This window comes from Dermochelys coriacea, chromosome 4 (genome assembly GCF_009764565.3).
Source record: "Dermochelys coriacea isolate rDerCor1 chromosome 4, rDerCor1.pri.v4, whole genome shotgun sequence".
Taxonomy (NCBI): domain Eukaryota; kingdom Metazoa; phylum Chordata; order Testudines; family Dermochelyidae; genus Dermochelys; species Dermochelys coriacea.
Window position 1 is genome coordinate 12,128,642 of NC_050071.1, and position 13,095 is coordinate 12,141,736.

The following is a 13,095-nucleotide window of genomic DNA, read 5'->3' on the forward strand; positions in this document are numbered from 1 at the left end:
CTGTTCTAGGGAAGGGAAGTGAAATGTGGGTATGTCAATGCTCCTGCTAGGAGCAGCCTTCTCAGCACAGGTGGATGTGCTAGCACACTGAAAATAGCATGTGGAGTTGCAGCTCAGGCTCTCAAACACACTCACTCCCTGGGCCTGCGATCCTGAGCTCCAGCCCAAGCTGCAATGTCTACACTGATATTTTTAGTGTGCTAGCTCAAGCCCTGCTAATGCAAATCTGTCTACCCAGGCCGGAAGGCTCATTCCCAGCTGCAGTGAAGACACCCACAAGATAGGCCGTAGGGTGAGAGGTCATCAATCCATCCCCATCCTGCGTAAACCAGTTTAACAACCAGAAGGACTTTGCTACATAACTGGGAGTCAGTGTGAATAGCCATGAAAGAGCAACATGCTTCTGACTGTTCCTGCAGCGCTCTAAGAAGAAAGGAGCCTGGCTATAGTGTCCCATTTTGTTATAGGGGTGGGAAAGCGTGCCGAGGTGATACTCCAAAAGGACAATTAAATTTTGTATACACATTTGTTAAACCCACTCTACAGCTCATATGCAACAGGAAGTGCGGCTGATTGGGCAGCTGATTCTGGGAGCTGCTGAAGTTGGGGAGACTTGCAGGGCTATCAGTACTTCTTGGGAGCAGGATCTGTGAAATTTCAGGAGCTGGTTCTGAGCAAGATGTGGGTGGTTTCCTCTGAGAGTCTGATTCTCTATGGTGCTGAAGACCAACTGATAGGTGTTAAGTACCCACTCCATTCCCATTGACTTCAGCAGGAGTTAACCATGCTCAGCAGCTCACAGGGTAGGGTTCTAGTTTGTATATCAGACCTATTTTGCCATTCAGCAGCTAGCACCTCTTGCTGCAGCAAATAGAGCTGTGCAAAATATTTGCTTCTCCTACACCCAGGAGAAAATCTCCTGATATGGGGTTTTATTCATTACCAACTCAACACTCACCCAGGTTCACTTTTTAAAAAAACCTTATTTGTTAAGGTGCACAAATCTGGTGTGTGAATCTAGACCCAGTTTTGAGTGAACTTTTTGCACCGGGACTTTGGGAAATTTGCAGTTCCTCATGGGTTTGATGCAAAATGAGGTGAAAGTCTATGGTTACAGCTGAAGTTTGCTTTGTGATTTTGGCCTAGTGCGGAAATAACCATTCAAATCCATCTGTGAGGTAGCCAGGCTTTAAAAAGAAAAGAGAGGGGTGAAGCCAAAGATCTGGATCCAAAATGTGGGGGGATCTGGATCCAGTGTTCCCAAGTGGGCTTGTAACAGGGTGGGCTGTCCCCTTCAGAAACAGTGGAAGCCTGGAATCAGCCCACCCTGTTCCAAGACATGGCCTCTTTAAGAATAAGTAGTTCAGAGAAGGATCACCAGAGCTGGGAATGGCATCCAGGTGTCTAAATGGTGTGATCAGCTGATGAGGATTATAAAGGAGTACTCTTAGGGTAGAGGGGAGCCTAGAGTCAGGGAAGACTTTCAGGGTGTGTCTTCTGTGGTGAACCAGAATGAACTGGGGAAGCCTGCAGGGCTTGAGACATGGCCCTAGGAAGGAGAGCTATGGATCCCTGCCCCACAGACAGAAGGTGTTTGACACCAGGACTAGGAAGAGACCCAGGGGAAGGTATTTTGAGAGAGTTCCAGGGGCTGCAGTGAGACTGGTATAGGAGGAATGGGGAGCTGAGAGAGAGGTGCTGTTTCAAGTCCTGAGACAGGAAGGGTTTAAACCTGGAAGGACCACAGGAACTGTGAGGTGTTGAAAAATTAGACCATGCTGTGAGCATGATCATTGGAGGCTCCAGAGCAGTGGTTCTCAACCTGTGGCCCAGTCTGCACGCAGCTGCGGCCCATGTGACATCCTCAGGGCCATACAGGTGGTGTGTGTGTATACATTGTGTAGATGTGGCCCACATAACTGCATATGCAGCCCACAAGGGTAAATAGGTAAATAGGTTGAGAACCACTGCTCCAGAGGCGTGTGTAGGTGAGGTGTGTACAGTGCCATGTTGTGGGGTGCTCTGGGACAGTACCCTACACAACAGGGCTCATCTCTCGCCAATGGAGAGGGCACTTCACAAGTATTCTTTCAATGTCCTCATCAGGGTGTCTCAGCTGGAAATGGTCAGTGGGAAGCAGTCTAAAGCATGAGCCTGATGGCATTTGAGAACAGCTGTGTCCCTGAGCTGACAATGGGCTGTAACTACAAAGGGACTGATTCTGTAAGTCTGCATGCAGGTCAGGGGTTTTGCATCCCAGGGATTTGGTTGGGGTTCATTTCATCTGAGCCTGAAGTTTGTTTACCCCTCTCCCCTTCTCTTCCCACAGCTCCCTGTAAGCAGGTTAATGACAGTGAGGGGAAAAAAGGCCACTTTTTAATGGGAGAGGAAGATGTTCTATTAAATGGAATTAATCCATGAGCTTGGTCACCTCTCCTGTCTCTGCTGTTAAACTGCTGCTGCTCTTAATGTTAGCCACAGAGAGTCTGATTGTGTTTGGGCCTTATACAGATGCATGGGGGGATGGAAGGAGTCTTGCCAACCTTTATAAAAGGGCCTTGTAGTCTAGGGACACTCCCTCACTCTTCCATGATCCCATTACACTAGTGAGAACAGATGGATGCCAGAACGTGGGCAAGTAAGAGTATGGTTAGTGGATGTGCATGCTCTGTGTGCCTGGCAGTCAGGGCAACATTCTGCTTCCTTGTTCTCCCTCTGGGCCAATGCAGCTCAGCACCATCCTGTATCGAGGGCTGTGGCTACAGAGCAGACATTGCTGCTGTCTATGAAAATGAGGCACTGCAGAGCAACTGCAAAAATCCGGTTAAAGATTGAGATTTATTATATGGTTAAGCCAGTTGGTTTTAATTCCTTGTCTTCTTGCAAATGTCAACAGAAGAACCACCATGGTGCCCTCAAGGGGGGGAAAAATCATGGACTGATCCTCAGCTAGTGTAAATTAACTTCAAAGGAGCTATAACACTTACAATCAGGTGAGGATCTAGTTCTATAATGTATGTCTTTCTTAGATTTGGATCTGGACCTGATCTGGATACTGTAGGTATCTGGGATTCTTCAAATAGCTGTTTAATAAATGTTGTTCTTTGAGTAGTTCCCTTCTCAGCAGAAAACTTTGAGAGGAAAAATCTGTCTTAAGGTGATGCATTATGTACATATAGTAGCATATCTTTGAAAACAAGCTACACCAAATTCCAGGCTGCCTGCTTCATCTTCCTAGGGCATGTTCGTTCATTCATTCTGGCTTTCCAATACATTATTTGAGAGTGAATCCCTCTTGTTTCTTCCAATTCTCCCAAATTTCATTCACTGCTCTAGTGATCTATTTGCCAGTGACACTGGGCCAGATCCTCAGCTGATATAAATTGATGTAGCTCCACTGACTTAAGCTAAGCTAGGCATATTTAGACCAAATAAGGATTTGGTCCTTTATTTTTTAAGTAATCCCCTATGTAGCTTAGTGTCTGTACACACATATACCCTGCACCTTTTGCATCCACAACTTATGATCCAAGATAGGGCACAGCTTCCATATGTGGAGAGACTAAAAAGATTAGGGCTCGTCAGCTCAGAAAAGAGATAATTAAGGGGGCAGATATGATAGAGTTCTATAAAATCATGAATGGTAAGGAAAAAGTGAATAAAGAGATGTTGTTTACTCTTTCCTACAATACAAAAACCCATGGGTCTCCCACAATAAAAACAATAGGAAGTACTTTTGCACACAACACATAATTAACCTGTGGAAGTCATTGCCATGGTATGTCGTGATGACTAAAAGTAAAACAGAGTTCAAAAAAATACTGGGTACGTTCATAGAGGATAGGTCTATCAATGGCAATTAGCCAAAATGGTCAGGTATACAACCTCATGCTTGGGGTGACCCTCCCTCTGACTGCCAGGGGCTGGGAAGGGAAGAAAGAGGTGGATCTCTCCAAAAACTGCCCTGTTCTCTATGCTCCCCCTGAAGCTCTGGGACTGGCCACTGTAGGAGGCATGATACTAGGCTTGATGGACCTCTAGTCTGACCCAGTATGATTGTTCTTGTGTTCCTATGTGTTCTAATTTAAAGTTGGTGGGTTTTATTTCCAGGGTGTTGCCTATTTCTGATCTTCAGTGTTGTTTCAGTGGCATTATTCATGTTTGGCTTTAAAGCAAGTGAGATCAGAATTAGGCCATAGCTAGGAGTGGGGGTTGCCCAGTAGAAACAAAAGATACAAACAAACCTGAGCCAAGATCAGGTCAGTCAGGCAACAGAACTTTTTCTCTTTCTGGTGAACAATTTTGCATTTATCTGAACCACCAAAATACTTAAAATAAAAGATTTTCCAGGTGACCCCATGTATATTAAGTGATTTGAGGATTTATTATTATTTATTTTATAGGCATTTGAGATTGGTCCAAAACAGTCTACCTCAGCTGGTGTATATTGATGTAACCCCATTGATGGCAGTGAAGCTATGCTGATTTAGGACCTGGCCCTAAATTTTAAATATTCTTTTTCCAGAATCACGGTCCCCCCCCCCCCCCGCCAAAAAAGGGTCTAGGCAAAAACTGGACTGTAAATGTGGTTTAGGTTTTCAACAGGGTGACCCATTTACAAGCAACCAATGATTCTATCTTCAGTTCATAGGCATGAGTGTGAATGTTATCCCTTTCCTCAGCTCTGTCTCGCAGAGCATTGAAATGTTCATGAGTCCTAAGCTGTAGTGTAAACCTGCACTAAAACTCTGGATCTAAGCACGTGTGACTTTTGAGTAGCTTGAAATCTAAACCCATATTTTTTTTATACTGTCTATATCTTGACTTTAGTAAGGCTTTTGATACTGTCTCGCATGACCCTCTAATAAACTAGGGAAATACAACCTAGATGGAGCTACTACAAGGTGGGTGCATAACTGGTTGGAAAATCATTCCCAGAGAATAGTTATCAGTGATGCACAGTTATGATGGAAGGGCATAATGAGTGGGGTCCCACAGGGGTCAGTTCAATATCTTCATCAATGATTTAGATAATGGCATAGACAGCAAACTTATAAAGTTTGTGGACAATATCAAGCTGGAAGGGGTTGCAAGTGCTTTAGAGGACAGGATTAAAATTCAAAATGATCTGGACAAACTGGAGAAATGGTCTGAAGTAAATAGGATGAAATTCAATAAGGACAAATGCAAAGTACTCCACTTAGGAAGGAACAATCGATTGCACATATACAAACTGGAAAATGCCTGCCTAGGAAGGAGTACTGCGGAAAGGGATCTGGGGGTCATAGTGAATCACAAGGTAAATGTGAATCAACAGTGTAACGCTGTTGCAAAAAAAGCAAACATCATTCTGGTATGTATTAGGAGTGTTGTAAGCAAGACACAAGAAGTAATTCTTCTGCTCTATTCTGCACTGAAAACAGATGGTGAATGTTTTTAGGATGCATGTGGCCAGTAAATAGCTAGTTAGCATCAATAGTTTGCCCTCCACTATAAAATCAGCTATTAAAGTGTTAACAAGAATAGTCAATCCACTTCCCTTAGGTGTGTAACCCTGTGTAAGGAGTGCTCCTATCAGCTGCTCATAGAAAGGAAAGCGAACACTCCCAACAGGCACCAAGGTACAGGGAGTGTCTCGTGTTTCCAACACTTCCCTGCTTGTTGAGCAAAGTAACAATTAACAGCTCCCTGGACTCTTGCATAAAACTGTTGAAGGTATCTGTCAGGTAGAGTGAAGTGCTGTCATGCTTCGTCCGGGGCTCAATAAAAAGGCACGTGAAACTCCTCTGTTACTTTTCAGCTGGTTTTGATCACACATACAGGTAAGTGAATTTAGCTGGAGCCGCACTTCTGCTTTCTGTTCAATGTGCAGTGTCAGTAAGTGATTGGTATTGCGGCATTGTAGAGACTGCATGTCAAATTCCTTTCAGCTAGTTAGTGTACTAGAGCAAAGGAGACATGTTAGTGCTCACCTTCAGAAATGATCTCTTATAAGATGACGCTCAGACTTAAAGGTAGTCCCTGCAATTCAGGATAGGCAGAGGAAAGTGTTTTGTACCTGTCTTGTAGCTAAACAGAAGCCATAAGTCTCTGGTGAGGTTTCTCTGCTATTTTTCATTAATTCTATTACAACTATATTTTCAAAGGTCACTTTGACCTTACTTTTTCCTGGTAGCAGGAATTTCAGGTAGCAGGAATCCATAAAAAATGCTTCCCCTTCATAAATATCAGTCATCCATTATTAGAACAGACTAGCTCACGTAAGTCTTTTATTAAAGCCCTGTGTATAATGTTTATCGAGGCAAATAGGACAAGGCATGCTTATAGTTCTATCCCTTTCTGTCTCACATTAGAGCTACTGGGCCACATTCATCAGTAAACTTGAGGTGCTTTGCACTGCTACACTGACCCAAGCTAGCTGTAATACCCGACTTATTCAGCCAGTTAAGCTGTGTTTATCATACCGGTGAGTCTGGCCCTGTGTTATGCACTGAAACAGTTATGGTGGTTTTTTTGGTCATCTTTGAGGTTGTCCAAACTTATGCAAAATAACGCATCATAGGAATGAATTTTATTTTCCATCAGTACTATTGAGGCACTGGGAAGAAATAAGGTCCTTCAAAAAAACAATCTATGTTGGGTGCTCAGGATGCTACACCTAACTTACAGCATCACAGAACAGTATAAAAGCAGATAAAATCCATTTTATGCTGATGAAAAGGAGATTGCTTTTTACATAACACGTTTACATCCACAAATATTAAATAAAAACAAATCAACAACAACAAATACCAGGATACATACTGAAACAAGAAATAATCCATGAAGTACCAGACCTCACGGAACCTAAGGAAGAAAGGATTAAAGGTCACTCCTACACCCTTGTATCTATAATGTTAAGCCCTGCATCCTATGAGGTATACATTTTGTTGAATGGTCCTTCTAATATAGATAGCTGAACTGCACTAGAATCTGAGGCAAACAGTAAAGCTATGTGAATAAAGGATGTCTTCATTTGGTGAGAGTTCCAAAAACTTTAGAAGGGGGGAATAATTTTGGGTTGACCAGATTTTTTTGAGATTTTTGGTGAATCAGAAGATCAAATTCAATTTGGTTTGAAAGAAAACACTTAAAAATGAAAGTTTCACTTTTGAACTTTCTTGTGTTTTCTGTTTTTAATAAAGTTGAAGGAAATATTGAAAGTCATTCTGAATTGAAAAATTAAAACATTTTCATTTAAAAATGTCAGTGAAACATTTTGATTTTTGTTGGAATTTTTTGGCAAACAATTTGTAACTTTGAGATGAATTTATGACATATTTCAGTTGACCTGAATTTGCATTGTTTCCCCCCCCCCAAATGTTTTCAGTTAGTGTAGGGAAGAATATCTGATTCTCCTCTGACCTCCACTAGTATAAACTGGGAGTAATGGCATGTAAGTCAGTGGAAATATATCAAAGTAAAATCGGTTTGAGAGAAGATTCAAGCCCAGTATTTAACTTATTCTTCATCAGAGCCTCTCTTTATATGTCAGGAGATTAAGGTACCGCAAGATAGCGGGAGAAGCTGTAAAAAGATAATACCTAATATTACCAGACTCAAAGTAATGTCACAAGAGCTGGCAACTTTGTATTGTCCTTTCTGTAGCGAACAGTCTCAACTCATTGTTTCCCACTCAATCGTCTTAAGGGCAGCATTATGCAAATGGTGCTGGAAACTCCCTTTGCCCCCTTCTGGGGAGGAGACAAACATGGAGAAGGGAGGTGATATGGAAAGCAGACAAACCAAGGCACTGGAATACGTCAGGACAATGGCTGCTTTTGTCGAGTTATGCAGTACTAAGGCTTATGCAAGGGTAAATGCTGTCATTTGTGCAACCACATAATGCATATGTTTTTGTGAGGTGCTGAATGCCCTCAACTCTCATTGACTTCAGTGCGATCTAAGGGTAAACGGCATAAGACTGATCTATTGTGTTCCAGCTATAAGCAAAAAGAAGGAACAGCTAACGGTTTTTTCAAACACCCATATGCAAGTCACTCAAGAAGCTGCTGTGTTTAGTAGCTGTAGTGTTGGGTTTTAATAAAATTGGTCACAAGAAGGTTATTTTTGTTTCAGCTGAGCTGGGCTGCGTGTGGGGAAAGGGTGGGCTGTTTCCTAGATCAGTCACTCTAACTGAACTGGGAGAGGCCGGAGGCCTCCCTGGAGTAAGGCAACAAGGGAGGTTCTGCGATGAGGTGGGCCAGTGCTGGCTGCCTAACACATGACAGCACTTGTGTCCTGAGAAAGCTGAGCCAGACCCGATGAAAGCTGGGTCTGGCCTAGATAGATCCAGGCCAGGCCTGCCTTAGGAATGTGCAGAGCCTAGAAATGAGGACCTGGGCAACCGAGTTGCTATGGAAACCAATCAACAACCCAACTGTCATGTCCTGTTGGGGACAAGAAGAGAACAGGAACTGGTATGAACTGTGTGGGTTTGAGACTTGAAGTCTTGCGGGTTCCAGATCTGAGTGTAAATGTGTGTATCAAAAGAGGTACAAGGGCTGCCAGGTTTATTTCGCCATGTAGCTATAGCACAACAGATTGACTTAAACACCTGTTTCAGAAGAGCATTGTAAGCAGCACTGGCCAGATCAGAGAGATAAAAGTAATGAAAATTTTGTAAAATCTTCTCACCACACCCTTTCTCCCCCCGCCCCGGCTGCTCGAAATTTTGACAGTTTCATCCATGTTGCGGGAAATTGTGAAAATATTACTAGTTGGTTGGTTGCCTTGTGTTTGGCCTTCATCAAAATTTGAAAATTTGGATGGAAAGTTTTATTAACATATCAAAACTGAGACAAAATTCAACTCTATTATGAGTCCCCCTGAGCATATCCATGGCAAATGTCTTCAAGGGAGGGCTTTTGTTGTGTGTGTGCAGTGGATGATTAGGCCATCAGTAAAAAATCTTCCCCCATACAAAAAGATGCTCTTCACTGTAGGAAGCCATCTGCAGCTCTTGGGATCTACTCCTTAACTGAATAAATAACCTGACTGCTAATATATAACAAATAATCTGTTAACTCTGTGATCAACAAAGCAACTCTAGAGCAAATAATCTAGATTTAATAATTTTATCTGCAGTGCTGGGTGTTAGAGGCAATTTGTCACTCGGCTCTTATTGGTCAGCTACATTCTGTTAGATATAAGGGACAGACTTAATTATGTATTGCTGGCCAGCCAGAGACCCACGCAACCATAAAAATAAAATTTTCTCAAAGTATGAAAAAGGGTTATTTATGCATGGTCGACTCTTTATTTTTTCTTAACTGCTGTCAGTGAAAAATGGGGTAGTCATTTGGACTGACACACAGGTTCCATTTGGTATAAACTAGCTAGCAGTGTTAGTTAATAAATCAGATTAAATCAAAGTAAATTACTTCAGAATACATTAGATGGTTCCTATCAAATACACTGAGGAAAAGAACACAATATAATGAAAGTTGTAGTTAGGGAATCTCCATTTTCAGTCATCCACCAGAACATTCTCTGTTGCACAGTAATCACTGAGCAGATTTCATTTCTCAGAAGGTATATTTAATTGGACTCGGCATGATCCAATGCCCATTGAAGTCAATGAGACTCTTTCAATTGACTTCAGTGAGCTCTTGATAAGTGACTTGACTTTGAGTTTGGCAAGGGGGAAAGTTTCTAGCATGCCTTTACCCATAAGGTTGTTTAATTATAGTCACTTCGGTTCTTATAGGTTAAGTGGTAGGATTTAAATCTATGGGGGAATAATGATGCATGCTAATGACTAGCTGTCTTAGACTTACCAACTGTTAGAATCCTTTCCCTACCTTCTTGGTCTAAAATGATGATGATCAGTATGCAGAGCCACCCAGTCCTCTGGTGTCTCCTGCTTTTGTGACTGCAAATTTTCTTTCCAAGCTGCCTCAGATGCTCTTGTATGTCAAGGTGTAGTGGATGGATGGGATAAAGGTATTCTATAAATGGAATGTTAAGCCTCTTTGCTTGCTAATATTTGCTTAAATGTATTTTATTTTTGTTTTGGATATCTATATACTATAAATACATCCAGTTATAAAAGATCTCTCTTCAGAGGATCAAATCTTGTCTAAAGGAGAGAGATTACAGGCTGGCATGCAACTGGGTCTTTCTGATTTTTAATTTTCCCACTTCTCATTTTTGGCCATCCTGAACTTCACTTCTTCAAATGCTTTTATTGTATTCATTACTGCAGATGTAAAGCCAGACTCTCTTTCGACCTGGGCTTTGTGGCCTCCAGCTTGTCCACACATCTTAATGGAACTGGTCCAGGTTCACACTGGTATAAATGAGAGCACCATTTGACATTCAGTTTTTACTCATTCCTCAAACAAATGCACACCAGTTGGCTTCAATTGACATTTGCCAGTGTACGGACTGAGTAAAAGCTGAGGTAAGGATCTTTGAATTGAGCCCTTAGAGATTTGAGAGATTTATATTCGTAACTTTATCTCTTCTCGTCCATGCACCACAACGCAAGCCTGACAAATGATACTTCACTGAAAAAGCTTAATCTTCATTCTCTTCAGTTACACCCTACTCAGCTTGCCTTTTGTTTCTAATACCGTTGTTCTGGGCCACGGTGCTCGAAGAACCACAGGTCCAGCAGGAGTACTCTGAGAAAAACGACACTTACACACAGCTGTGAGTTATTGGCTTTACTGAAGGTTAGTGACCCACCCACAATGGGGACTCCAAACGTTGTAGTCATGAAGGCGGGGAACCCAGCACACCAGAGCTCTGCCTGGGACGGAGTCCAAATGAGGGGCTGACAGTCACTGTTAATAAGCACTACACAAAAACAGCTCATGAATATAGAATTAAGTACTTCCCAAAGAGGGGGACTTTCCGCTACCTGGCGAAGAGCCATGCAAAGCAGCGATGTCCTTCAATAACTATCTATATCCCACAATAACAAAGCAGCTGTGTCCTTCGGCTCGAGAAAGCAGAAATTCCCTAGCTGGGCCATAACAAAGTCTTCCGTAGTTCCTTACAACCGTGGAATGAATTGAGAACAGCCAAAATTCCATAATCATACTTCCCAGGAATTCACTGTTGGAGTCTCATTGGTCTAACTTACGCAATGCCGAGACAGCTATATGGAAAACAATCAATAATGTTGCAATTAGTATCCTTGGTTTCTTTTTAATACCTCTGCTTTTTGACTCTGCCTGCCACAGGACTCCACTGGATCAACTGGAATTTCTACGTTTCCCATCCAATTCCACGGGAACCTGGTTCAGCTTTACTTGCTAGGACACTTTCAATTTGTGACCTGAGGCAACTTTACATCCGTTGCCCATGAGTTAATCTATGCTGTGACAAGGATTCGAGTCTCATCCCAGTATTGAGCCTCTCTTGTAAAATAATACTAAAGTATTTTAGAATAGTTGCTGTAAATTGTTTGAATTAGTAACACCATTGTAAGCTGTAGTATTTGGGAGTATTACTATACATAATACATATAGTCCCCTTATATTATAGGAACAGTATGGACTATGTATAGTAATAGTCCTACCTATAGTGGGAATGGCCTCCTTTTATAGTGCTAGCACAGAATATATCATGTTCCATCAAAGAAAAATGACATTATTTTAATGTCAAATCCCAAACTTTAGGAAAAACGAAGTATACAAAAACAAATTTTCCAAGTGTAGCACGTGATTTGAGGACTTGAATAGCTCAGACGTAGTTTAGGGTTTTGTTACACGAGTGGGTGGGTGAGATTCTTTGGCCTGCGTTGTGCAGGAGGTCAGACTAGGCTATCATAATGGTCCTTTCTGACCTTAAAATCTATGAATCTATTAAGTGAAACTACATTGCAAATAGAGAGATGTAATGAACAATGATTAATACTTCTGTCCCTGTTATGTAGTGCCATCTAATCTGAATAAATGAAGAAAGTGACTATGAAATCACAACATCTACCATCTGCTGTTTCCATCAATGAGGACAAGTACATTACTAGGTAACTTTTCTGTAAGAATATTTAATGTCTTGGTAATGATCTGTTCCACTTATTCATTAAGATTAGATTCTGTAAAGGAGAAATGTTGTCTATAATAATAATGCAGATGTTCAGAGCCTGATCCTACTAGCTCTCTGCTTACAGAATGAAGTCAACAGGCATTCACACATGTTGGTCTTACAGAACTGGGCTTTTCATCTTTTTGATTGATTTTTTGTACACAGACATAGAGGCCAACATTTTCTAACATGGGTGCATAACTTCAATTTCAGTGTGTGAGAAGTGGATGCTCAGCACCTCTGAAATCCGGTTTATGCGTCTAAATATGGTTTTATAGGGTTTGGGGGCCTAACTCTTGCTCTTTTGAAAACTTGGACCAGACATCTTTTTCCAAATTGTCTACATGAGAGATGCACAGAGGCCTATCAGGTTATCTGCTCCATCCTCCTACAAATGTACATGTTTGTTCAGTCAAGCCTGAAAAGTCTCCAGGAATGGAGCTGGCATTATGTTTCCCTTGGCAACTGTTTCACAGTCATAGGGTAGATCTTGCTGTCAAAAAGTTTTCCTGATATTATACTAAACCCTGAGCTTTCCAATGCACAAGGCAACTGCAGAGATTGCACTGTCCTGTAGGACATAGAGCCTCCTCCCCAGGCAGTACCTTGCTTGATATGTGGGCCAGTGTGACAGGAATGGGGTCCATTGCCCCACCTCTTCCCTGCCTTTCTTTGAGCCCCTTTGGGATGATGTACGTACCAGGGGACCCACAGAAGGAGCAGCCCCTAAGCAAGTACAGGGACTGTGACTGTCCTTTTCTCCCACTCCCTATGCCCCCATGCACAGGCCCATCACAATCTGTCCCTTAGTGTTTATACTTTCAAATATCAGATCAGACTAAAACCCCCTTACTCCGGTTCAGTAGCACCTTACCCTGTGTGGGCCTGTTGATTTCAATAGCATTACTCAAGGGAACTACTCATTGTAAACAGGGACATCAGAACCTTACCCATGGCACATAATTATTACCTACCTATGTGCTCCGTGCGTAGTCATCATTCCCTTTATGATAATTC

General features: G+C 42.1%; 1 protein-coding gene across 6 annotated transcripts in view; it reads left to right on the forward strand.

The window, feature by feature from the left end:
• The first annotated feature begins 2,877 nt into the window (after nt 1–2,877).
• RASSF6 (Ras association domain family member 6) overlaps nt 2,878–13,095 on the forward strand; it is a 42,172-nt gene continuing 31,954 nt past the window's right edge. Inside the window, exons 1-4 of one of the 6 annotated variants that reach the window (XM_043513394.1) lie at nt 2,878–2,993; nt 10,247–10,444; nt 11,232–11,395; nt 11,927–12,019. In XM_043513394.1, the coding sequence (XP_043369329.1) occupies nt 11,946–12,019 (74 nt within the window). In that variant the 5' untranslated portion in view covers nt 2,878–2,993; nt 10,247–10,444; nt 11,232–11,395; nt 11,927–11,945. Of the gene's footprint in view, nt 2,994–5,591; nt 5,823–10,246; nt 10,445–11,231; nt 11,396–11,926; nt 12,020–13,095 lie in introns of those variants that run through there. The other 5 variants (XM_043513396.1, XM_043513391.1, XM_043513393.1 and 2 more) reach the window with 5 other exon arrangements.